This window comes from Bos javanicus, chromosome 14, assembly GCF_032452875.1.
Source record: "Bos javanicus breed banteng chromosome 14, ARS-OSU_banteng_1.0, whole genome shotgun sequence".
NCBI lineage: Eukaryota > Metazoa > Chordata > Mammalia > Artiodactyla > Bovidae > Bos > Bos javanicus.
The window spans coordinates 62,171,835-62,198,753 of record NC_083881.1 but is presented as its reverse complement, the minus strand read 5'-3'; the positions used below and the strand labels follow the sequence as shown (position 1 = coordinate 62,198,753).

The window sequence follows — 26,919 nt, the reverse complement described above, 5'->3', positions numbered from 1 at the left end:
CACAGTGATTTATTTCAGTCAAGGTCACTTCCTGTCCAAGACATCACCCGCAGAGCATGGCAGTGCTACCCAAACAGCACCGCCCGGGTGACTGTTCACACTGTGATGCTCCAACACAATTGTAATTAAGCTCAACACAGACATTTAGTGTCCTGATGTGTCTTACTCAAAACAGAGAGAGAGAGAAAGAGTCAGCAATAATTGGGAAGCAGTGCAAATCACCTGAAAATAAATGCATGTTTTGGGCTTATCAAGAAGGCTTACACCAGGGTCACAAACGCAATGCCTACTGGGCCTGGAAAGTAAATAAATTGAGGAAAGGACAGTTAGGTGTAAGAAGTAGGGGGTCATGGCAAACTAGAAGTGTGCATGCTCGTCTAAAGGCATTCAAATGTTAAAAGAAAAAAAAAAATTTTAACATTGCACAGGCCAAACAAAACATATGGGCTATTTTCCAATCTCTAGCTTAGAGCAGATTAAGTATGAAGATAAACTGAGACCATAGTCTCATCTTGAACTTGCAAACTCCCAACTTTGTTGTTGTGATGTAGTCAATTCAATATTAAATGAGGGGTCATTCCTTGTCATTTAAAAAAATTGTCCTTAACCTCTTTTCTTCATTAGGTCTCGGGAACATTTTTAAATACAATGCCCAGCTCCTCTTACCGATTCTTTCAAAACAAAAAAAACAAAAAACAAAAAACAAAAAAAGAAAATTATTCTTCAAGATGTTGTACACAATTCATGAAGATTCACCTGTATCCTCAGTGGCTGAGGACAATACTGAGGAGATACCACCTTGGCTGCTAAGATTCAGAGTTTTGACATTTCTTCGTATAGGCTTGCCTGGAGTCATCGTATTTTCTGACAATATGGAAGAATTCAAGGATGATGTAATTTCCTCTTTGTAAGCACGTTATATCCATGCTACAGAAGCCTTAGAATCCAGTCATGTTCAAACATACCACTGTGACAAAAAAGCGAAGGTCATGTGTCTTCCAGATTAATAATCTCTAGAGTACATACACCTGTAATCAGATGCATCAATCAAGCCTTCCACTAAATCTGCCCTTTGAACTCAGGCACTATTCAGTCACATAACAAAACTTCTCAGTCAAATCATCATCTGAAGGCATTTAACAGTACTCCATTCAATATTGAAACTGCATCGGTTTTGAGCTTACAGCTCATGAATCCCAGCCTGCATAATCATCAAGGGGCATCGCCTAGAAAATCCATTGTAGGCTAGAGGAGGGTTTCACTTCAATGAAGCAGAGTCTGTGGACTTCCTACTGCCCGGCGTGGATAATAAGACTCCTGTGCTTTCATCTGTTCAACCGGCAGCCCTGAGTTTGAACTGGTTAAGAGCACTGCAGTGAAATCTTCGGCAAATGCCTCAAAGGAGCTTACTCTGCAAATTATTTCTGTGAGCAACACATCACCCACTCTTGAAGCTCCTTTTAGTCTTTGCCTTCAAAATAATCCTTACATGAAAAAAGATGGCAGCACTGGTATTGGACAACCATATCAGAGTCCAACTTGATTTCAACCTGTGTTTTCCCTGAGGAAATGAAATACCTGAAATAATTCAGACACTAATTTCTTCATGAAGAATTTAAGTCGCTTTCCATTTTAGACCAAACACTTTGTCTGCCTAGTGAAGTCCTGAATAAATAAGCTGGTGATAATTTCCATTTTGCATAGTCTAGATAATGTTTCTGTATGGTTTTAAATTATAATTTGGTCATCCATAAATAGTTTTTGATAAATCTCACCTCAGAATGTTTTTGAACCTGGGACGCTCTCAGGTTGGAACCAATTTTAGAAGAATCATTTTTAAAAGGGAGAGTTGAATATAGAACAGCAAATAGGCAAAGAGAGTCTTCATTTTAAGTTGACTTTACAACATGAGCACAGTAAGCAGTGCTTCCACATTAATGATTTGTGAAGCATCCAAGAATTCTGGCTCTCATGTCTAATATAAATGTGCTTTTTCTCTTCAGGTAAAAAAAGAAACACCTATATCCTGAACTCTTTATAGTCTTCATCTATTCAAACATCTAGTAATTTTTAATGTGTTGTAAGTTTTGTCCATCCCAGAACTCTGAAGGCCTGAAAATTTTAAATACCGAACATTCATAATATACACCAGCTTTTCTTTTCTTCCCAGATCATTAGTACATCTGAGAGACTGAGCTAAGTAAACAATCTGAAAATAAAAGATTGAGGTTCTTTCAATTATTATTTGTTCTCCAACTAAAGAAAATAACTTCCTAGGAAAAAAGAATGACGAAAAATTTAAAACACATTCAAAGAATCAAGTTTAAACTACTTGTCTAAATTACCTCAAATTTTTTAAAGATCCTAGGTCCTACTATTCTATACCTAAATATGAGATACTGTCAAATATTTTTCCCAGACTGATATTGGTAGGAACAAAAAAACAAAAGGACCCACCAATTCATGTATACGAGAAGTAACAGATACGTTTCCTTCTGTACTTGGATTACATTTCCATCAACTGAACTTCCCTGGTAAAAATCACATTACCTTCGGCTACTTGATGATCCAGCCCGATTACCTGGGCCATTACTTGAAACAACTGATATTGCATTTGCAATGGCCTCAACAGCAGAAAGTCTTTCTGCAAATGTGTTTCTTTCAGAGCGCTCTGCTTCTGAAACATAAGAGAAAAAATCAGGATCAATTTAAACTTCAAAAAATAACTAAGAGATTAAGTATGTACAAGCCATCAAATGCTAGCTGCTGTTTTAGTGTTCTAATTCACATACTAGGGATAACAGCTTAATTTTGCCTCCTCAAAGGAATAAACACTTAAGCTAGATTGAACTATGACTTTTAACATGAATTATTTCCTTATTCTGCCTTATTTTTCAACCCCAAAGATAAAAAGTATTATTCACAAGTAGGAGGAAATGTAGCTCTCACTACCAAGGAAGAAAAGACTGACATACCAGTATCTCAGTCTTAGTTTCTACACTGCTTAGAATCCTTTAGTCAGTCAATGATAATGAATAAAAAGTCAGAAACTCGCAAACCACTCTTCAAAAATGTAGCTACCAGGATGTCATCAGTAGAATTCAAAATAAGGAAAACCATTATGAATTACACAATTGCACTTCAGGTTTTCAGTTTCCTCCCTTTAATCAGCCAATTAAAAACTTTATGGCAAAAAGAAAAGCTTATTTACTTCTCCAAAAACATCTAAAAACTCACTATTTCATTTTCTCCTCTACATTCTAAAAACTGGGATAAAAGTTGCCTCCATATAATTTGACTTAACTTGCTAAATAAGTCTCATGGTAATAAAAGTCACCTGTAATTATAAAACCAGTCAAGCTCTTAAGGATTCTATGTATATAGTTTTGTACTAAACAAAGAGAAGAGAATTTAAGACAAAAGAAACACACCGATGAAAAATTTACTTACTCATGTTATATACTCATCCTATCAAGAGAACAGGCATTTTTACCTTTTGAGAATGTTACCTTCTGAAACTCCAAGATTTTACAAAGCCAAGTGAAAATACATATACAAAGCCATACACAAATTCTTTACAGTGATTTTCTTTTCTTTCAGTAATTTTTCTACTTTCAAAACTGCCCAAAATTCCTTTTAAAGATCATGTTATAGTTCTTAATCTCACCCTCTTCTTCTTTAGTTTCCTTATTGCTGGTTGGAAAGCAAACGGATACACAAGCATGCAAAATATTTCGATTTCCATCACATCTGTGGCTGATGAATGTCTGCAGCATCTGTAGGTTCTGCTCTAAAACCACCGCTTGCTCAAGATTCATAAGATACTGTCGACAGGCCTCATAGTCACAGCGCAGGATGTGCTGCATCAAGGTTTGTTTCTGTGCTCAGACAAATTAGGAAAAAAACTTCAATGCATTTGCATACCACAATACACATGTCAAAAATTTCACATGGCCAACACAATAATAAAATCGGCTCTGCAGAAAGTAGACAATTTAAGGTGACCTGGCAAAAGAAGCTGAACTTAAAGATACCCTTAAGCAGAGACAACAACTGACAGGAATGGAAGAGTGATCTGCAAAGGATCAATAAATATTTTCAGCTTCTGCAACTAACTCAACTCAGTAACTGCAGCAGGAAATCAGTCAGATACACAGTGTGCAAATGATGAATGGGAGGGGCTGGACTGGACCTACAGATGGCAGTTTGTGTGTGTGCTGTTGCTTCAGTCATGTCCGACTCTGTGCGACTCTATGGACTGCAGCCCGCCAGGCTCCTCTGTCCATGGTTTTCTCCAGGCAAGAATTACTGGAGTGGGTTGCCGTTTTCTCTTCCAGGGCATCTTCCCGACCCAGGGACTGAACTCGTATCTCTTAAGCCTCCTGCGTTGGCAGGTGAGTTCTTTACCACTAGCGCCACCTGGGAAGTCCCACAGATCGTAGTTTATAGAACTCTTATTTACGTCATATACAAATAGCAAACTAGAACCCTATTACTATTGTTAGCCAATCAAGCGCAGGGTATACATTTCACTCCAAGCTTATTCTCACCCTCCTGTGTGCTCCAAGGTTACATCACACTATGAAAACGAAAACCTTTACCTCCCCAGAATCACGACAGATGCACCTCCCCAAAGGTGACAGCTAAATACACATTTCATTGTCAAAGACAAGGTAGTAATGATAAATTACTTATGGATCATACCATTTTCTACCTGAGAAACAGCATGCTAGGTACTGAGTATCTGTTCCCTCCCACTTCATGCTGAAGCCTAATAATAACCAAGGTGATGGTATCTGGAGGTAGTGCCTTTGGAGAGTGATTAGGTCGTGAGAATGGAGCCTTCATGAAGGTGATCAGTGACCTTAAAGGGGCCTGAAGAGACCAGAGCTCCCCTCTTGCACTGTGTGAGGACACACGGCCATCCATGAACCAGGAAAGAACACATCAGACCCCAAATCCGCCCATGCCTTGATTCTGAACTTCCCACCTTCCTGAACTATGAAAAGCAAATTTCAGTTGTTTAAGTCACTCCGACCTTAGCAGCCTAAACAAACCAAGACACAGCATTAATATATCAAAGAGTTGAAATGTATTTTTTCACCATGTAAATTATAGTTATAGGGTACTTACTGGACTGAATGTGAAGCCTTAGGTTACGGAAAATAAGAAAATTTGTTTAACTAAAATTAGGAACTAGAGGAAAGCAGGTGGGAAAAGAATATATGGAAATACAAAGGAAAGAAGAGAGATGCTTCTGAACTTACCACCTCTTTACAAATTACCAAAAAAACTGTTTTTAGTATGTGACACATGTGAGACACGCCATTTGGAGTGTGGGACTGACTACGGCTGTGAAGGGACCCCATAAATTACAAACTCCAGTTTAAGAACATGAGGTGGGCCACAAAGGACTAAACTTGTCAAAATCTAGTGGCAAACACGCATTAATCAATACACTGAGAGAGTATGTCAAAACCTCTCCATAGAATAAAAAGCACAGTACATTCTGAAATAACTAAAATTAAGATATTTTGCTGCACATGGCTGTGATATCGAATGTTTTCAAACAAATCGGTTGTCTGGTTGGAAGCAGCTACTCTATAGGAGCTCTCATCTCCAACCTGCTAGACCATGCAGTGGCCATTATGCTGACAGTATCAATACCTCACTTACTATGTCTGAGCAAGACAGTTTTTTCTGCATCACTATATGCTGTCACTTATTCTTATAACAAAAGGCAGCATGTGTGCATGCTCAGTCGTGTGTGACTCTTTTACAAACCCATGGACTATAATCTGCCAGGCTCCTCTGTCCATGGGATTTTCCAGGCAAGAATACTGGAGTGGATGCCATTTCCTCCTCCATTTCCTTCTCAACTCAGGGATAAAACCCACGTCTCCTGTGTTTCCTGCACTGGCACATGGGTTCTTTACCTGAGTTACCTGGGAAGTCCAACAAGACACAGAGTTTGGCAAAAATTTCTTGCATGTCTACTGTGCATCAAGTCCTGGTAAATGAGGTACAAAGATAAATGATGACACACTTCATCCCTACCCCTAGGATGACGGCATGTTTTATCTTTACCATTGAGACGCTGACAAAGTGCAGGGTTCATAGAATTATTAGGTCTACAGAAGCACTTGGAATAGTATAAAAATGAATGGAGGAAGCTGGCTGAAAAAACAAGGTAACATAAACCACGTAATAAATGGTGACTGACACTGAATGCACAGCAACAAATTTTAAACATTCTCTGCAATGAACTGGAGAGACCATGCATAGCCCCCTGAAAGGAGCAGATTAATGTTCTGTGATGGCCCAATGTCATCAGGTCTTCTAATTTTTTAAGAGCAAGTGAAAATCTGAATTTTAAATATAAATCCTGTGACTTGGAATGTTGGCAACAAATCAAGAATTTTTAAAGGATGTGAAGGCTCACTGGCCTACAGCACCACATGATGCACTTGAAACAACACATCCTGCTTGACACATGCTCTTGGCTTAGCTTCCAAGACAACACTCATTCTAGTTTTCCTCCAACTCCTTCTCAGTCCCTTTATACAGGTTCCTCTTTATCTCTTGGCATTTAAATGCTGAGACTACTCCAATGGCTAAGTCCTTAGGTTTTTCCTTCTCCAAGACTTGAGTAATCTCATGCCATTTAATTCCTTTAAATATCACAGATATCCAGACAGCTCCTAAATACACTTCTCCAGTTTGGTCCTCTCTCTTCTGGTCTTCCAACTTTCACACCCAACTCTCTCTTCACTAACTCCTCTTAGATAATCTAATACAAAACTTAGAGACTTCCGTTGTGGTTTAGTGGATAAGAATCTGCAGATTCCATCCTGATTGGGAAACTAAGATCCCACATACTGTGGGAAAACTAAGCCCGAGCTTCACAGCTCAAGAAAGCTTCTGTGCCGCAACAAGGACCCAGTGCAGCCAAAAACAAAAGAAACTTAAACAAACTTGATGTTACCCTCCTGAACCTGCTTCATTCATCCTTAGTGTCCTCATCTCAATAAATGGCAACATCATTCTTCAAAACCGTTCTCCCTCTTACTTCCTCTAAGAGACACCCTGTATTTGGCCATAAGTAAATCCTGTTGGATCTACTTTAAAACATTTCTAGTATATCTAGAGTCAAGTCACTCATCATTCCACTTCCTGGGCCAAGCCAACAGCACCTTCCACCTAACTGGCCTCCTTACTTCCAAACTATCCCCCATGTATTCTCAGCATGTCAGCAGTGGTATTCTGAAAATGTTAGGCAAATCAGGTCAATCTCTACTCAAATTGCTCCAATAACTCAGAGCAGTATTGCCTCCACATCTAACAAATAAAAACATCTCAACCACAGTGTGTTCAAAACTAAACTCATCTCGCCTTATCCCATTTGTTTCTCCTATTTCTCATCTCCCCATCAACCACACCTAAATCAAAGCTTTAATAACCCCTTCCTTTCGTTACTGCTGCCATCCTGTCATCAAGCTTCAAAGCTTCTACTTCCTTAAGATCTCTTAAGTCCATCCCCTCCTCATTTCCAAGACTTCAAGCTTACTTTGTTTCTAACATGAATAATTACATTAGCTTTTTTATCTGGTCTCTAAACTTCTGCTGCTTTTCCATCCACTGCTCATCTTCTTTAAAAACAAAAACAAAAAAATACAGCAGCTTAAAACCCTCTCCTCCTAGCTTTCAGGGGAATGTTCAGGTCCTGTAGATTAATACACAAGGCACCCCAATCCCTTTCCCTGCCTTATCAGTTGCCACTCATAGATCCATATGAGCCCTATCTTCTAGTTTTAAAGAATCAAAAGAATGTATAAGTTCTCCCAATATATTACTGAGATTCACAAAGGCTACTCTTCATGCCTGGGATAACACCTCCTACCTTTATCCTGTGTCTAAGAAACACCTACCTGACTATTTCAAATTATGTCTGGGCAACATCTCCTCAGAGAAGCCTCTCCAGTCACAGTCTAATTTAACCCCTCCCTTCTGTGCTTCTATACCTTTGTCCATGCCTTACCAACACTTGTATCACACTGTGACCAACGGCATACTCCTCTCTCTTATCCTAATATACTCTTAGCTCCTATAGGAAAGGGGCAATAAATACTCTACTGAAAACTGTCTCCCTAGACTCCAGCAGGGTCTTCTCAATTGAAATGCTAAGTAGTTTAAAAAACCAGATTACCTCTACAGCCATGATGATAATAGCAGCTTTCTTTTTGATTGTTGAATTGGCAGGAAGATTTATTAAAGAATGTACACCCATTCCAAGACTACTAATAGGTGGAAGATCAAGCCAATCGGGATCCCTTATTCCTCCCATGCAATCTTTGGCCATTGGGTAGATAGTACCATTTCCATCTCGAAGAATAATAGGAGACTCCTATAAGAGAGGGGAAATCAAGTTTGGCTCCCAATCAAATACATGTCTGATTTTTACAAGAGGTGTATTTATTTTTAAATTACATTTTACATATGCTTGTAACAGTGACCAAACAGAAACTTAATATTAAAAATGTGCTGAGTATTCTAAATTCTTCTGTTTAATTCTTCTAGTTCTTCTAATTCTTCTAAATTCTTCTAGTTTAATAACAAGCAAACTAGAACCAAACTCAGCTTCACAAAAAAGCTGATGTTGTCATATACATTTTCAAAAACAAAAATAAGCCTCTATACCTGTCCAGCAGTGAAAATAGCTACATTCCTCTCGTTCTGACCAAGGAAAGCAATGCTGCTTGTAGGGAAATTATTCTCCTGTTCGGCTTTTCCTGTGGCAAGATCAAAGATGCAGTACCGTACCCAATTTCCAGTCTTCAAAACAGCATGGACACCTTCAGAAATACACGGATGTTAAAAAAAATTTGTTACACATCTTTAGTAAATGCAAGTACCCACCAAATTATATATCCCCAGTCACATTTCAAATACAGACACATTCCATTCCATACTGTTACACTTTATAGAGTACGCCAGTTGGAAAAGTTACAAAACCTTTACCTTTGGAATCCACATTCACTGCTAATATTTCTGTCTTCTCAGGTATACAAAGCTTCTTAGGAGTTCTCTGGAAGCAGTCAGGAACTTTTGGTGTTCCACCAGTTTTGACAACCTGTGTGACACAAAAATGAATTTTGCTCTCAAATCTGTAATATGCTCAAGGTCCCAACATTCAACTGGTGAGTGGGTGACTCCTTCATACTTACCTGCAGTTCATCAATTCTAAGTAACCTACAATCCTGCAGGAGAGAAGAAGGGTCAGCATCTGAACCAGAGTTGCTCTGACAGTTGGTATTGCTGGATGTTCCTGGAAATTTTACAGCAACATAGGCTCCATCCACTTTTAGCACCTAGAATACAGGTAGATATGATAAATGTTAACACTAACTCATATGAAATCAATATGCAAGTTATATTATTGAGTAAATTTAACACTGAAGGCATTAAATTCCTTATGAGTATATTTCTTCAATGATCATAAAGTTATAAAATTAATCTGAACACACTCAACAAATTTATCGTTGATGTCTATATCCAAGACATATTTTCTGTAGGAAAACTGACCCACACAACCAGTGATTAGCGTGTGGATGTTTAGCAATCAAGCACAATCCACAAATTCCTCCTACCCTCCCTCGTTATTAGTTTAGAACTCCACTGTGCAAAAGAACTTCTATGATGATGGTCTAACACTCTACATCCATGCTGTCCAACATGACAGCCATTAGCCAGAAGTGGCTACTGAGCACATGGAGCTGATGTGACTGGAGACTGACTTTTTAAATGTTACTAATTTTAGTAAGTTTAATTTGCTACATATACCTGGCCAGTAGCTACCATAATGGACACCATAAGAGTGAGCAATGCACACAAAGCCGAGCACAGCACTTGAAATCAGAATACCTGAGTCCCACTTTTGTTACTTACTTCTTTTAAGCCAGTGGGCTCTTCTTAGAGGAAAAAAAAGGTGCCCATAAACTAGAGTTCTATTAAAGAAACCAAATGGAATAGTACATGAGAAAGGCCTTTGTAAATGGCAGGACGTAAGTTATCGGTCCTTTAAGTATAAAGGAAAGACCATCACATTAAAGAAAGTAAAACGCCATCCGGAAAAGATGTACACTGCAGATACTCTATAGCTATCATCCCATTTTGTATTAAGAATGTGTGAAGATAAAGGTGAAGTTAATAACATTCCAGCTGATGAACTCTATCCATTCGGTTTCTCAGAGAGCGAGACCCTCACTCTAGGAAGAACAGAAGAGAAAGTGGAAGCTTAAAGATAGTAGTAAGATTTATAAATGTTATGAAAGATCAACTCCATGAAAATGGTGTATTATTAGTCCCAAAGGATACACTGTACCAAAAAATGTTATCTTCAATTTTTCTGTAAATCTAAAATTATTTCAAAATAACATTTTTTAAAAAGCAGCCTATCACCATGAACGCTCAAGGACAGGCAGCAGCATCATCAGTTCCTCTGTCCAGGACAAAGACAGTGCATCAGGTGGGAGGATGGGGCCCAAGAGATCAGAGGTGACAGACAAGGCAGCCTGGAGGACAGGGCTGATGAGCACTCACCAACCACAAACTCCTTGATAATCGATACCACTAGAGTTCACTTAGTGATTAATTCTTAGATATTCGGAACAAACCTTGCCCACAGGAACATTCTTAACATCTTCCACAAAAACGACTTCCCGAAGAGACCACTGCTCTTCGTTCACCTTTTCCTCCTCTTTGGGGGCGGGGGTGGACCGTCGTCGTTCTTAGACAACAACAAAATGGTAAGTACCAAAAAGAAAATGTGAAAGAGACTTTATAGATTTTATCTAAATATATGAAAAAAGATCATTTGTAAAGGGATACATATTTGAGATATCTGAACATATTTCACAAACTACTGCCTTCTGAATTCAGGCTTCGTGACTAACTTTCACTTAGGTGAACTCATGGTTAAAAAAAAAAATTTCATTAATGCTTAACGATATTAACACATAGTTGCTGCTGCTGCTAAGTCACTTCAGTCATGTCCAACTCTGTGCGACCCCATGGACAGCAGCCCACCAGGCTCCTCCATCCCTGGGATTCTCCAGGCAAGAGTACTGGAGTGGGGTGCCACTGACTTCTCCGAACACATAGTAAACAACTGCAAAAAATTTAAAAACTTAACACTTGTTTTGGACCCTCAAAAGTAGGGCTATGGGACCAAGGTTTAAAAAAGGAAGATATGTTGGGCTTCCTTAAAATTAACACAAGACTATTAAAATGACTATTAACTTTCAATTTCAAGTATGAAGCAACCACAACTAAAAAATACATTTTGGAAAGCTTTAAAAAAAAAAAAAAATTTCTTTATATCCAAGGTGCAGTAGCAAACCTCAGTTTGCAAATTCTACAAATTCTGAGCAAAAAAAGTTGTGACCAGGCCATAACCAATTTACAATAACAGTTTCAACAAAGATAGGCAGATATTCTAGAGAGTGGCCGTTACTTCCTTCTATTACTGCAGTGCATTTTATATACTGTGGAAAATTATAACTCTCAAAAATATGAATATTCGACACTATAACTATTGTTTTTACATTTAAATAAGACCACTGGACTTCCCTAGTGATCCATTGGTTAGGACTCTGAGTTTCCACTGCAGAGGGCACAGGTTTGATTCCTGGTCAGTGAACTAAGATCCTGCAAGCCCCATAAGCCTTGTAGTTCAGTAAATAAATAAATATGCATATTTTAAAAAATCAAACTAGCAGGAGCACAATTTAAACTAAAAGATTTATACTAAAAATAGTCTGAGCTGTCTCCAATCAGAAACACAAACTGAACACAGCTACACAGCTGTGTGCCTGGCACCTATTTTGACCAATGTATACTACACATAAAACTTACTATATGGCATTGATGCACTGCTGGCAATGGAAGATGCATCACTGCATGTAGATGCTGGAGATGGTGGGGGACCCATTTCTGTTTTCACTGGTTCCTGCTTACTTTCAGGCCTGCAGTTAGAAACAACATTCTCTTTATAATTAGGAAAATAAAACATTAGGAACTTACAAATGGCTTATATAATAAGACTCAAGTTTATTCTCAAAAGGGAATGAAATAGTAAAAACTCGTACAAACTGTATTATTCTTTAGAATGCAAGGTACTAAAAAAGATACACAGTGCACATCTCAAATTTTAAATAATGTTTTAAAGCAGGAAAGAAATACACTGTGTGAAGCTATCAACAACTTGGAACAATGATTCAGATAAGCCCTATCTAGGAATAACAACAGAAGCTACACTCAATTTGTCTACATAGCTGTATCATAAGCCTCTTGAGCAAACAAGTTTCACACTTTACTGAACCCTGACTTGTATACAGCAGTTTAACTGAAAAGATGGTAAAGGCAAATAAATAAAAAGTCCTCCAGATCATTAATTTCCTAGATTTCAAAAGAAAAACTCTACTTGCAGTGGTTTATAAAAGTTTGTTAAACACCAGACAGTTCAAGAATAACCACCTGCTGTAACTGAAATGGAAAACTATAGTATTAATAAACTATCCCTCTTCCTTCAGTTATTTCATTAATGCTATACTTGAGAAGATAACTACAGCAACTACAGATGATAAAAAAAAAAAAACATTTTTATTCATTAAATGGCAGAAGTCAATTTTTACACAGAAAAGTCATGTATTACTCAGAAATTTGTCATATACAGATCATTCTAGTATGTATTATAATCAGGGCCATCATCTTAATTCTCTCATCTGCTATTTTTCCTGTCAGGAATTTCACCTGAGTTTAAAAAAAATAGTCCAGGGAAAAACAGTGTTATGTTCACAAGCATCTTAGCAACATGTGCCGTACAAGCATACGTGGATACTCATGGCTGCTCTGCACATCTTGTGACGGTGGAAGCCAGCCAGCACTGACTCATCACCAGCACGCTTAAAGTCAACACATTTCCATGACTAGAAGAGGCTATTGACATGAAAATGATTATCGTCTCAACATTTAATTTCACCTTAGCTCTTTTACTAAGTATATTAATATAGATGGCAAATTTCAAGGAAGATTTTGAAAATCTTAATAAATCACAAAATATAAATACAACAACCTATTTTAATTTCATTTTATGCATATCAAAAAGATTTCAAATACCCTTTACAAAGTTTCATAAATGCTGTTTTTAAGACTTAAAAAAAAAATCAATATAAGCAGAGGGAAAATCTATAAATCTATTTTTAAAAACAAGACAGTCTAAAGCACAAAGCAAAGCAAAATATCTTAATTGGGCATGAATTACAAAAGAATATTTTTAAACTTAGCAGTAATCCTTGTATAATCATTGTATTCATTTGAACTAAAAAGTTACAGAAATATAAAAACCCTGCAGTACAGGGTTTTTGTGTAGTACAGTCCCAATCATTTCTTTTCAACTGCTTGTATACATTTAGAAAAAGAGTACATCAAAATATTTAAAATGTTATTTCTACAATGTGATGTGTTACTTTTCCATATTTCTATAATGTTCATGTATTTTTATAAAATTAAGAAAAAAGCTATTTTGAAACTTTATTAAAGCTCAAGTACCAAACAGCCAAATTATAATACACAGTATTTTTAAAGATGAGTAGATGCTTCTAAAAGTACAGGTGTTAAGATCTGTACATGGCTCCCAAATAGTAAGCTAGCTCCAGAATGTAGGTTTTATATAATTCAGTGCTATTTCTGTTCACATTATCCCCCACCCCAAAATTCACAAAAATCCTTTATAGAATTTCCCTCCCCAGTACATTAACCTATAAAACCCTTCCAGTGATCAAGATGCAGGCAAGATGTTAGGTGATTAACATGATTATACAAGAAGAGAGTAGGCAAAAGTCTGCCTAAGACAGTAAGGCTGAACACATTGTCACTGCTATATACCACCTTCGAAGGATACACTCTATGACCAAACACAGACATTAAGAGAGAACTCTATATTGGCCCTTCTGGCCACTAAACATTAAGAATAACTAATATACAAATATTAACGAAACTGCAAATAGTAAATTTTACCAGTTCCTGTCAAAACTCATGGGGATCTTAACAAGACCCCACATGTTAACACTTTTATAAGTCACCATATAGCTCTCCTAAGTCTCCCTTGATTATCCTCCTTCATATACAGAGCAAACTAGAAAAATCAAGATTAGTTAAGACATAGTACTTACTTGGCTTCAGTAGTTTTGCTAGCTTTGTCCATGCTTTTCAAGCTCTCAGGAGATCTAAGTTGAAATCTACAGCTATCATTCATATTCCAAACCGACTCCATTAAGACACCAACTTTAGGAATCCCAGCACTAATTGAAAATGCAACTGCTCCAGCATGATAGAGAGGATTATTTCTTAAGCATACCTAGCAAACAAAAGAAAAATCACCATCAGAATGACATAATTTTTAAACAAACTAGAAGAGTTATGTGTTCCCAAAATCAAAGAGCAGGAATAATTTTAGCACACTTGCTAAAAACAAACTAAAATACCCTGATACTGAGAAAGAGTGAAGGCAGGAGGAAAGGATGAAATGGCTGGTCACCGACTCGATGGACATGAGTTTGAGCAAGCTCTGGGAGTGGTCATGGACAGGGAAGCCTGGTGTGCTGCAGTCCATGGGGTCACAAAGAATCAGACACGACTGAGTGACTGAACTGAACTGATATTTCACGCAGCAAATACCCTGACCATTCTGCTACAAGGACATAGAAAAGAAACAGCACAGAAGAAACTACAAAGGTTATTATAAGTAAAATGTAAACAAAACAATTATTTTTTTTTGTTTCTTATAATTTGCAATTATTTTCTCCCTTAATTCATGATGCTATATATAGGCTCCATAAACTTCATCTCTACAGGTATTTGTTTCCCTCAGAAGACTGTTTTCTATAAGCTAGAATTTTAACTAATGTAAGTTTTCTCTTACATTAAAAAAACAGAATATGTAGACATTAGTGTTAGAAGTTAACTGTATTCAAGAGTGAAAAACCTATAAATTCTTATTGCCAGGGAGCACCCCCAGGTCATACTCTAAAACCAATTAACTTGTAACGTGGCCCTGCCACATGCACCAACAAAAGCTACTACTGTGATATGAACATTATTTCTGGAAATCTCTTTTGATTTCTAAAGTAGCCCAAAACTTACTGACATTCTGTTCAGTCATTCAATAACTAATGATTACCTTATACTTGACAGTGGCATACATAAAGATTTTGGGGGTGGGAGTTATAATTAAATATAAGTCATACAGAAGAAGATAACACACAGGAGTACAGAACTGGAAATACTGACAAAGAGTAAAAGTTCTGTCGTTAAATACAGTTCTGTGGCATAGAATGAGTAGTTAAGAGACAACTTCTTGAAAGGGTATGCTTAGCTTGACTTAAAAGAGAGGTTTCATCCATAAATTTTCAAAAAATGCCAGTGAAAGCTTAAATCCTGAAAGAGGATTAATAAGAAGGCTATAATTATAAAAGAAATATGGCAAACTATATTAGAGAATAAGTTATTAATATCTTAGAATAAAAATAAATGCACCTTAAAGACAAGGAGGTATGTATCCAGTACACAACAGACATGCAAGGAGTATTTGCTAAATATACTACTCTCAACAGTTAGAATCTGTGAATGCAGATGCTGCTGCAAACTCAGAAGTGAAGCCGCTCAGTCATGTCCGATTCTTTGCGACCCTTTGCACAGTAGCCTATCAGGCTCCTCCGCCCGTGGGATTTTCCAGGCAAGAGTACTGGAGTAGACTGCCATTTCCTTCTCCAGGGGATCTTCCCAACCCAGGGATTGAACCCAGATCTCCCGCATTGCAGGCTGATGCTTTACCATCTGAGCCACCAGAGAAGTCGATCAACAATTCTTTCTGATGCAAACATATGAATGCTTTCCCCATTCTGTGGCCATGGCTGCCTTAATCCTCCTGCTTCCTACACTTTAAAACAGAACCTTAGTTCTGCACTAAAGTACTGGAATATGCTCTTTTCCAGCAATTTAGCACCAAGCTATTTTGCTTAAAGCTTTCCTTCGGTGCACATTTGAAGGATTTTTTCTTTCCTCCCTGTCTATAGTAATGCCATCCTTCATGCTAATAAGGCATCTGCTACGATATCTGGCTAATACGGGAGTTGAATAAATAGGGAATTTTGGAAACGTAAGAGATCAGTATGTGAACTGAATAAGTAAAGGGTTGCTACTAGAAGTGAGAGATCTGTCTGAAGCAACTGACATAAATAATTAAGACTAAACAAAAAATAAAATAATGGGTCATCACTAAAAACTTCCTAGCTGGAAGGTTACAAAGGAGCAGGAACAAGACAACCACAAATAGGAAGCCCAAACAAAAATAACAAATACATTATTAAACTGAGTTTTAGACAAAACAGCTAAACTAGTAATTACTTTGTAAGAAATAGGTAATGTAAATGATACCATCTTTAGTGAAAAAGCTGAATTGAAAAAAAAAATGTTAGATGAGGGAATTAGTGCCATGTCATGCAACAAAAGAGACTTAAAGTCCTTAAACAATCATTGCAGCACTTGCTATAATAATATAAACATCAACTTTTATCCTGAAGATAAATTCCTATAAAAATCTAATGAATCAGAAGTATAACAGTAGTTCTTAAACTTTTTCGGTATCAAGACTATCTTACCCCATTAAATATTTCCAAGGACCCCAAAATGCTTTGTTTATATGGGTTAGAGTTGGTATTTAACATGTTAGTAATTAAAACTGATAAACTTTAAGTATATACTTAAAATTAATAAACCCCATGTTAATATGCATAATTTATAAAAAAAAAAAAACATTTTTAAAAAAACTAGCCAAGAAAAGTGGCATTGTTTACATTTTTGTAGATCTCAATGTCTAATTTAACGTAAGACAGTTGGAGTCCCAGGTATGCTTTTTGCATTCAATTTGCCATGATATGTTACTTTAGCTAAAGTATATAAAGACAACTCAGCCTTAACAAAGATAGGTAACTGGAAAAAGAAGGACTCTACAGATCCCCTGAAAGGGCTGAGAAGGCAGCAGGAGTCCTTGGATCACACTTTGAGAACCACTGGGATACTAGAAAAATCACCTTCCATCAGATATATATGAGCCTAAAGCTGAGGTAGAAATTGTTAGGCAGTGTAGGACTCTGAGACCTTGTTTTCAATATACATCTCCCTCCATTAGCCTAAAGCTATACCCTTTGTCCCCAATTCCTGGAATGTATCCTTGGTCTGGGTTCCCAGGTAGTGTTAGTGGCAAAGAACCTGTCTGCAATGCAGGAGACATAAGGGAGGCGCGATGGATCCCTGGGTCGGGAAGATTTCCTGGAAGAGGGAACAGCAACCCATTCCAGTATTCTTGCCTGGAGAATCCCATGTACAGAGGAGTCTGGTGGGCTACCATAGGGGTCACAAAGAGTCAGACACAACTGAAGAGATTTAGCAATTTATGTCCTTGGACTGATAAATTATCAACACGCAGATCCAGGGAACAGCAGTGATTAACTTCTGTTTCATATGCTGAGGGAAAAACAACTGGTGATCATTAATCTTAAACCCATACATTTGGTCCATTATAAAACGTCCAGTGGGCATGAAGAAGGGTGGTGATTTAATCCTAGGATCAAGAGAAACCATAAAGATGTTAAGCATCTGGACCTTTAAATTGATTGATTAAAAATAACGGATTTTAAGGACAGGAACCAACCAAAAATGTACAGATTAATACTGGTAAAGATATAAAGCTGCTGTAATCCCCGTGTTTTGGGGGGACTCTTTACCCCCTCCCTCTCAGTGTCTATGCTGAGAGCTTTGTACTTTCCTCTTCTCTAATAAATCTTACTCACTTGCTACTGTGAGCATTTGTGTGTTCATGGATTTCATTCTTTGGCTTCGCGAACAGGAACTCTGATTCCTGCTTCAAAACCATCTCAGAATCAAAACACAGAAACTAGTAGAAGCACAGGGATTTGATGAAGCCTCCTGTCTCATGCTGACAGTATGACCAGAGAGCAAAATCTTTCAAACTGCTTGGTTGTTAAGAATCATCTGGTGTTTGTTAAACACAATGAAGCCTGGGTCCTACCACCAACCAACTGAAGGAATGTTTCAGGTAAGCAGTTCCTGGCTATACAGTTAAGTACAGAATGATTCCTAAAATCAGGCAAATCTAGGATCCTGGCCACACAGGAAAACCAACTGACATCAGGGCAGAATCTATACGTGACTCAGTTATTGAATAAAAAGTGATGTGGCACATACATACCACTGGAACTTAGTCCTTCAAATGACGTTCATTTAGAAAACTGTCTATGGGGGAATTAAGTACAGGGAAAGAAACTGATTTTGAAGAGCAACAATGTCCCTTAAGATAGACTTAATTCTAATCACTTACCTGGGTACCAACAGTGATGTTCGGCATTGAAGAAATACCAGCACTAGATTTGGGCTTTTTGTTTTTTGCTCTAGCTTTCTCTAACATTTTTTTCCTTTGACTAAAAGGCACTACACCCCTGAAAGTGAAAAGCAAAAATTGGACAAATAAGCAGCAAAGAAGCCATTAAACAAATCTAAAATTTCACACATTGTATTTAACTATTACTGTTATTGAAAGTGAAGTCACTCAGTCGTGTCCGACTCTTTGCGACCCCATGGACTGTAGCCTACCACGCTCCTCTGTCCATGGGACTTTCCAGGCAAGAGTACTGGAGTGGGTTGCCATTTCATTCTCCAGGGGATCTTCCCAACCCAGGGATCAAACCCAGGTCTCCGCGTTGTAGGCAGACGCTTTACCGTCTGAGCCACTATTTCTTCTCTAACATTTTTGCCTCAGTATAATATTAACGTGTGCAATTTACTAATAATAACTTGATCACAGGTCTGACAGTATATAATTGGACCAACTTTTATTATTAACCCTTATTTAATCATTAAGGATTAAAATTTACAGGAAATTCATCATTTGACATTTTCTTGTTTAGTTTAACTAATTTAATTCTGTTTTAATTAGTAGATCTCCCTATGTTATTTTTACCAATGCAAAGTTGCTGATTTCTTAAAACACAACAGAAAACATATTTAAAGTCCCTTTTGAAAACTAAAGGAATAAAGTGAGGCACAGAATATTCAGGCAATGAAATACTTTAATAAATTTCTATTTTATGTTACTGTTAAATGAAAAAAGTATAAAAAGTACTGTTTTTAATTAAGCAAAAGCAAAATACACATTTATACATACAAAAAAGGATTAATAAAACATACCCAAAATGTTAACAGTAGTTATATTCAGGTTGTAGGATTATAAGTGATTTTTATTTCTACTTATACTTTTTAAAAATTTCAAAATTATAGTCACTAAGTATATATTATTTTTGTAACCTTTTTTTAATCTTAAGGTTTATTTTTAATGTTACTTTGCTCCAAGGTGAAAATTTCCCTCTGTATAAGCATCTTTTTTTTTAATAGTTGATTTATAACGTTGCATCAGTTTCTGGTGCACAGCAAAGTGGTTCAGCTACACATACACACAGAACAGGAAAAAGAGTGTATGTATAATATGTATACAGTATGTATATATTTTTTTCATATTCTATTTTTGCTTCACCATTATGGTTTATTATAGGATACTGAATATAGTTCCCTGTGCTATTCAGTAAGAGCTTGTTGTTTACCTATTTATAGTAGTTTGAATCTGCTAATCCCAGACTCCTACTTTATCTCTCCCCTGCCCCCTTACCCCTTTGATAACCACAAGTTGTTTTCTATATCTGTGAGTCTAAAGCATTATCTTTCAACTGACCTTCTCTATTGCTTTGACTACTTAAAGCACCTATCTATGTACATAAACATCACCAACTCAATGGACAAGAGTTTGAACAAACTCTGGGAGATAATGAAGGACAGGGAAGCCTGGGGCACTTCAGTCCATAGGGCTGCAAGGAGTCAGACATGACTGAACAACCACCACCATAATGTACATGAAAGCCTCCAATGGTAAGAAATACCCCTCTGTGATACTCACCACCAGTATAAATTGTTCTCCAGCTGTGCACAGGTGTAAAGGGCACAGCAATGTAAAGAAACAATCCGTTCACCCTGAAGTTCTGAGTAAGTCTGGGCAGTGTGCTCTAATTTAGAAGCCACAGAACTTAAAGTTTCATCAACCCAGGTAGCAACCTGAAGAATAAAATATCACAAGCTTAAGTAAAAACACGTAATCTTTTCCAAGGGACTGTGGTCAAAACAAGGGCAAGGAATATCTACACTGTGGACCAGAATTCTACAGGAAAGAAAAACAAGTAATTAGGAAAAGGTTCTTAATGAGACTAGAAACTAAATTACTTCCTTCACACAAATCAATCAACATAGTACTGAAATAGATGGTTCTAAGGCATTAATTGAAAATAAACATCTGCTCCAACAATTTTTAAAAGAATTTAGTGACTCTAAAGTCAAACTGATAATCTGAGGATAGTATAATAGCTATACTTCCTCTATCTATTATAGCTCTTCAGTATCTCTTTTGTCAGCACTTAGCTTGAATATTTTTTCTTCCCTTAAGTAGAAAGATCTCTCTGAAACTGTTATAAAATAAAAACTATTATAAAATAGAGATAAAACAGAAAAGATTATACACTGGATTACAGTACTAAGGCCTAAGACACTTGGTATTTGTAGGTTTAAGTTAGACAGAAAGATAGAAATGAAAAGATGGAAAGGGGGCAGGGAAAGGAAGAAAATCAAGAATTTAAGAAATGTTTATCACAGGATGTCTTACCTTGTTATTTTCTGTAGCTACAGTTGCTCTTATGCTATTTGCAGACAGGAGAACTATCTTTTCATTGGTTAGCCCCAAAAATGTTGCTCGTGGGTGATGTAAGGAAGGATTCTTTGAAAGCATAAGAAAAGTGATTGTCATTTTGCATATTGATTTGGAGAGCTACTTAATGAAAGATTTAATATAATGAAATACCTGTGCATTTCTGTAAGGCTCAGATTCACTCCACTTCCACTGATAAAGTTCTCCTTTACTGCTGACAGCCAAAAGCTCAGAATATAGAGCCCCAATACAGATGAATTTTGTTCCATCCTATAGTGAAAATAATATAGTAGTATAAATATAACAACTGCCAAACCTGATGATTTGGGTACATCACATTAATTACTACATCTAATCTGGATTATGTGAACACATAAACCCCTTTAGCAAGGTCCCCTCCCTGAACTCACCCTTTTCCAGTCACACTGGCCTTCTCCCTGCTCTTGCCAGGATCCCACCTTATTGGTCCTTACTGGTCTCTTGCCCTGTTTTTCAGGTGACTCACTCTCTTTCTCCTCAATCAAGTTTGCTCAAGTGAGATCTTCCCTGACCACACTATCTCCAAAATCAGTACTCTAATATTGCATCTCCTTACTCTGCTGTCCTTTTGGTTCATAGCATTTCACAACTTGACAGATTATATTTACTCATTTATAGTCTACTTCAGGCTTCCCTGGTGGCTCAGTGGTAAAGAATCCACCTGGAATGCCAGAGACGTGGGTTTGAACCCTGGGTCAGAAAGATCCTCTGGAGAAGGAAATGGCAACCCATCCCAGTATTCTCGCCTGGAAAATCCCATGGACAGAGGAGCCTGGAAGGTTACAATCCATGGGGTCCCAAAGAGTCAGACACAACTGAGCATGCATGCATAGTCTATTTCACTCAGATATAAGCTTTGTCTTGTTCACCACTGTATCCCCCATTCTTAGAACAGTGAACACAGTAGACACTTGATAAACATGTTGAATAAATGAAGAAAAAACAGACTAAGGCACTGAAGCTAGGAAAGTCGAGTATCAAAACAGAAGACTCCGTCCCTGGAGGCCATTCCAAGCTGCTCAAACAAGTGTCTGCGTTGCTTTTAAAGGTAAAAGCTCACTTAAAGAATGTACAAGTAATAAGTTGGAATGCAATTAAATTTGCAAAAGTTTAAACAATAAGTGTAAATAAATATCGATGATAAAGTGATAAATTTTTTAATATTAAGGCCAGAGAGATCAGTCATAAAACTACCCTGAAATCTCACAGCAAAACTTGCCAATAACAGATTTTATGTTGTATTTTTGCTACTGCAAAACTTCTCTGTTCAATTTGAAATTCTGGCTCAGGAGTACATGGAACTAATAGTATCTTTAAAGTTTCTATCAAATTTCAATCTCAGATGGGTTATGGGACTCAGCTACAGCCTGCCAAGACTGATAACAGGTTACACTTCAGAGCCATACAAAAACAATACTAATTTTTAATCTTTTATTCTACCAGTGCCAGTCAGCTCTACTTTCAAGTCATATCTGTTACACCTATGGAGGGATGCAGAAGAGACCAAATTTGAAATTTTCCAACTTAGCAATTATACTCTTTCCTTCACCATAGGTATCTGAAAACCACTGTCTACTTTCTCCAGGATGACTGCATCAAATTTTAACACTTCTAACCTCATAATTCCTTCTCAACCCCTTGGTTAAAAAGATGATGGAATTGGATCAATTGACTCCCTATCTCCCAATATACTTAATGAAAAAACACCATTCTCCCCTCCCCACAATCTCAGAGAAAGAAGTGTCCCTCTCCACTGCTTAAGGATAACTCATAGACACAAGTGGATGCAACTCACTCTTATTACCCCAACAACCATCCAAACTAGTCTTCCCCTCAGTCTTACTCACAGTAAAGTGAACAATTACTTGGCATACATTTCACCTCACTGGCTTTCACTGACAATGACACTTGGTCTTGCAACAGCCACATCAATGCTCCATGTGTCAGGGAGTTAAAATAGGAAAAAGGAGTTCAAAATGGCAATAGCTAAAAGACAGACAAAGAAAGGGAAAAGCCCGAGAAAAAGGAATAAAGGAAAAATCTGCGGACCTGAGTGAGAACCTCAGGTGAAACAAACACACCCCCTTCCTGGGTAGCCCTAATTTGCATAGGGCAGGCGGGGGTGGGGTGGGGGTAGTGGGGAAAGAGACAAAACTATAAAAAGAGGAAGCCAAGAAGAGCTGACTCCTTAGAAAAGACCCTGATTCTGATATAGGAAAGACTGAAGGCAAGAGGAGAAGGGGACTACAAAGGATAAAGATGGTTGGATGGCATCACCGACTCAATAGATGTGAGTTTGAGATAAAACTGAGAAAATCACACACTCTCCCAACACATGCATTTACTCAATCAGTTCATCTTCTCTTTCAACTCTGAACCATGTGACTCTATGCATCACAAGCTCTAGAACCTCCCTTCTCTCTTGTTCACAGGTCACTACTGTCACTACTCTCTTCTGGTCTTCCTTTTATCTTCATGATTGTTTTCTCCATTTCCTTTGTACCACCCTTGTACTCCCTGACCCAGATTCTGATCTTGTCCCTTTATTCAAATTATGCTCCACCTTCAGGTTTATATGTGACTGGGCACCATGCTGTTCAACGTGTCATTCTCCTATCTCCAGACTAACCTGCAGACTAAACTACCTGGATGTTGTAAAAGCAACATAACATCTCCAAAGTGAATTCATCACCACCTCCAAAGCTGCATGCCCCTTGCAGTCCCTATCTCCATGAAGGACCTCCACCCACCCACCTACCCTGTAATAGGAAAGCCACAAAGGAGTCTGAGCCCTCTCTTCAACTTCTCTCTTCTCAACCATATGGTGATTAGCAAACCAATGTTATCCTTGTCTCACCTTCCCCTCAGATTCTTTCCTTCCTCTGTCCTCACTGTCACTGCTTTGGTTGTTCAGTTCAGTCGCTCAGTCGTGTCCAACTCTTTGTGACCCCATGGACTGCAGCACCAACTCCCAGAGTTTACTCAAACTCATGTCCATTGAGTTGGTGATGGCCATCCAACCATCTTATCCTCTGCTTTGGTTGAGATCCTTGCAATTCCCCTCTCTATAAACAATTTTACCAGTCCTTAACTGTTAAGAATAGGCATAGAATTGTTCCTATTCCTATCTTTCTCCGATACCAATAGTGCTTGTCTACTTAAAAACACACAAAACAAAACCCCACCAATCTCATCATGTCATTTCTCTAAGAACTTTGTTGGCAGAACAACATCCTAACTCTTCATCTAGGGCCCTCTGGTCTTGCTCCATCTTGCTCTTCTCTTCTTCCCACCACACAGCAGTAATTCCAAATTTCTCATTGTTCCACAAACACACCCTGTCCTTTCGTGACTCTAGGCCCATACTGATATGCTTGGAATGCTTTTGCATCTTGGTTAACGCTCACTTAACTTTAAAAATGCTGCTTAAAAGTCATCTCCTCTGTGAAGATTTTGCCAAATCTCTCAAATCTTAATCTAATACCAGGTGGTATTAGTCATTCCCCACTCTAAACCCCTAAATACCAGATTCCCAGCTTCAACCTAGGATTGGTGGTACTGTGAACACATTTCATATTATGTCAATGTTTGTCTTCCATATTGAGTTCCCTACAGGCTGCTGCTGCTGCTAAGTCGCTTCAGTCGTGTGGGCTGGTCCGTAACAAATCTACCTCTATGTTCCCACAGGCTAGCTTGGCACCTGGCACATGGTAGGAGCACACTGATAACTGAACAAACGCATCTCAACTCGAACTTTCTGAGTAAAAGCCCTGGCAGAGCAGTACAACCCTGAACAAGTCGTGGTATAGCAAGAGTATGGTGTGTGAGGCTCTCTCAGAACTGACTGGCCTGCACCCCTCAATAATGGGCCAGGGCTCCCCAGCTCAGGAGTCCTGAGGTAAGTGAATCCCGAAGACCCTGAACATCCCCCGAAGACCCTGAACATCCATTATGGACAAATGTGGATGGACAGCACAAACCACCAACCAAAGGAAGATGGAAAAAATCACCTATTGTTTCTCGCCTGATTGAGATGAGTTTGTAGAGAAATACAAAGCAATCAAATACAGTAGCACAGTATTTTAGCTCACACACTTCAGAATATCATAGAAAACAATGTTTTTATTGTTTTAATGAAATACTAATGGCTGCTGCTGTGCAAGCTAGGGCCTGTTTCAACCTGGAAAAGGTGGATATGCGTATTTCCTTAAAGATCGGTAGTTTCTAGCTTTTTTATTTGTAAACAAAATCAAATTATTTAGAAGCTGAATCTAATCAACAAATTTGCAATTCTCTAAACAATAAACAGGTCATCACCCAAATGAGCAATCTCTCCCCAAAGGGGATGAAAAATGCTAAAAATATAATACAAATTACCTAATGGCCAAAGTTTAAGTCATTAAGCATAGCAACTTGAACTCCTACTAATTTTGACTTCTGTTTTTTAAAAATTGGTCTTATTACTCCTAATTTTCTCCCCACAAAACTTGGTTTTTGTTTTTTTTTTTAAACTTTCCTGTTCTCAACAAACACTAGTTTTCCAACTTAAGTAGCAGCTCTAACAGCAGACTGTACTGTGCACTATGGCTGAAACAGACATTACACAACTACAGGCTACACAGCCCAATCTGATCAACTGTCCTTATTCACACTTCATTCCCCTCACCTGCCTATGTTTCCATTTTCTCCGTATGCCTGGCTTCTTTTCTGTTTTATGATCACTTCTCCCTTGCTCTTACTTCATTATTAAATTACATTTGTGATACACTTATCAAACTTTTGGAGAATTTTGAGCATTACTTTACTAGCGTGTGAGATGAGTGCAACTGTGCGATAGTTTGAGCATTCTTTGGCATTGCTTTTCTTTGGGATTGGAATGAAAACTGACCTTTGCCAGTCCTGTGGCCACTGCTGAGTTTTCCAAATTTGCTAGCAGATTGAGTGTAGCACTTTCACAGCATCATCTTTCAAGATTTGAAATAGCTCAACTGGAATGCCATCACCTCCACTAGCTTTGTTCGTAGTGATGCTTTCCAAGGCCCACTTGACTTTACATTCCAGGATATCTGGCTCTAGGTGAGTGATCATACCATCGTGATTATCTGGGTCGTGAAGATCTTTTTGTACAGTTCTTCTGTGTATTCTTGCCATCTCTTCTTAATATCTTCTGCTTCTGTGAGGTCCATACCATTTCTGTCCTTTATCGAGCTCATCTTTGCATGAGATGTTCCCTTGGTATCTCTAATTTTCTTGAAGAGATCTCTAGTCTTTCCCATTCTGTTGTTTTCCTCTATTTCTTTGCATTGATTGCTGAGGAAGGCTTTCTTATCTCTCCTTGCTATTCTTTGGAACTCTGCATTCAGATGCTTATATCTTTCCTTTCCTCCTTTGCTTTTCGCGTCTCTTCTTTTCACAGCTATTTGTAAGGCCTCCCCAGACAGCCATTTTGCTTTTTTGCATTTCTTTTCCATGGGGATGGTCTTGATCCCTGTCTCCTGTACAATGTCAAGAACCTCCACCCATAGTTCATCAGGCACTCTATCAGATCTAGTCCCTTAAATCTATTCCTCACTTCCACTGTATAATCATAAGGGATCTGATTTAGGTCATACCTGAATGGTCTAGTGGTTTTCCCTACTTTCTTCAATTTCAGTCTGAATTTGGCAATAAGGAGTTCACGATCTGAGCCACAGTCAGCTCCCAGTCTTGTTTTTGCTGACTGTATAGAGCTTCTCCATCTCTGGCTGCAAAGAATACAATCAGTCTGGTTTCGGTGTTGACCATCTGGTGATGTCCATGTGTAGAGTTTTCTCTTGTGTTGCTCGAAGAGGGTGTTTGCTATGACCAGTGCATTCTCTTGGCAAAACTCTATTAGCCTTTGCCCTGCTTCATTCTGTACTCCAAGGCCAAATTTGCCTGTTACTCCAGGTGTTTCTTGACTTCTTTCTTCCTGCAAGGAGATCCACCAGTCCATCCTAAAGGAGATCAGTCCTGGGTGT

General features: G+C 38.0%; 1 protein-coding gene across 5 annotated transcripts in view; it reads right to left on the bottom strand.

Annotated features, from left to right (window-relative positions):
- Window positions 1-26,919, bottom strand: part of UBR5 (ubiquitin protein ligase E3 component n-recognin 5) — a 137,468-nt gene that overhangs the window by 46,291 nt on the left and 64,258 nt on the right. For all 5 annotated transcript variants that reach the window (XM_061439243.1, XM_061439246.1, XM_061439245.1 and 2 more), the window contains exons 10-22: window positions 21,035-21,151; window positions 20,840-20,950; window positions 20,084-20,238; window positions 18,458-18,575; window positions 14,232-14,416; window positions 11,914-12,023; window positions 10,674-10,786; window positions 9,225-9,368; window positions 9,019-9,130; window positions 8,698-8,852; window positions 8,207-8,404; window positions 3,668-3,878; window positions 2,551-2,677 (exon numbers count right to left, since the gene is read on the bottom strand). In XM_061439243.1, coding sequence (XP_061295227.1) covers window positions 2,551-2,677; window positions 3,668-3,878; window positions 8,207-8,404; window positions 8,698-8,852; window positions 9,019-9,130; window positions 9,225-9,368; window positions 10,674-10,786; window positions 11,914-12,023; window positions 14,232-14,416; window positions 18,458-18,575; window positions 20,084-20,238; window positions 20,840-20,950; window positions 21,035-21,151 — 1,856 coding nt within the window. The remainder of the gene's footprint in view (window positions 1-2,550; window positions 2,678-3,667; window positions 3,879-8,206; window positions 8,405-8,697; window positions 8,853-9,018; window positions 9,131-9,224; window positions 9,369-10,673; window positions 10,787-11,913; window positions 12,024-14,231; window positions 14,417-18,457; window positions 18,576-20,083; window positions 20,239-20,839; window positions 20,951-21,034; window positions 21,152-26,919) is intronic.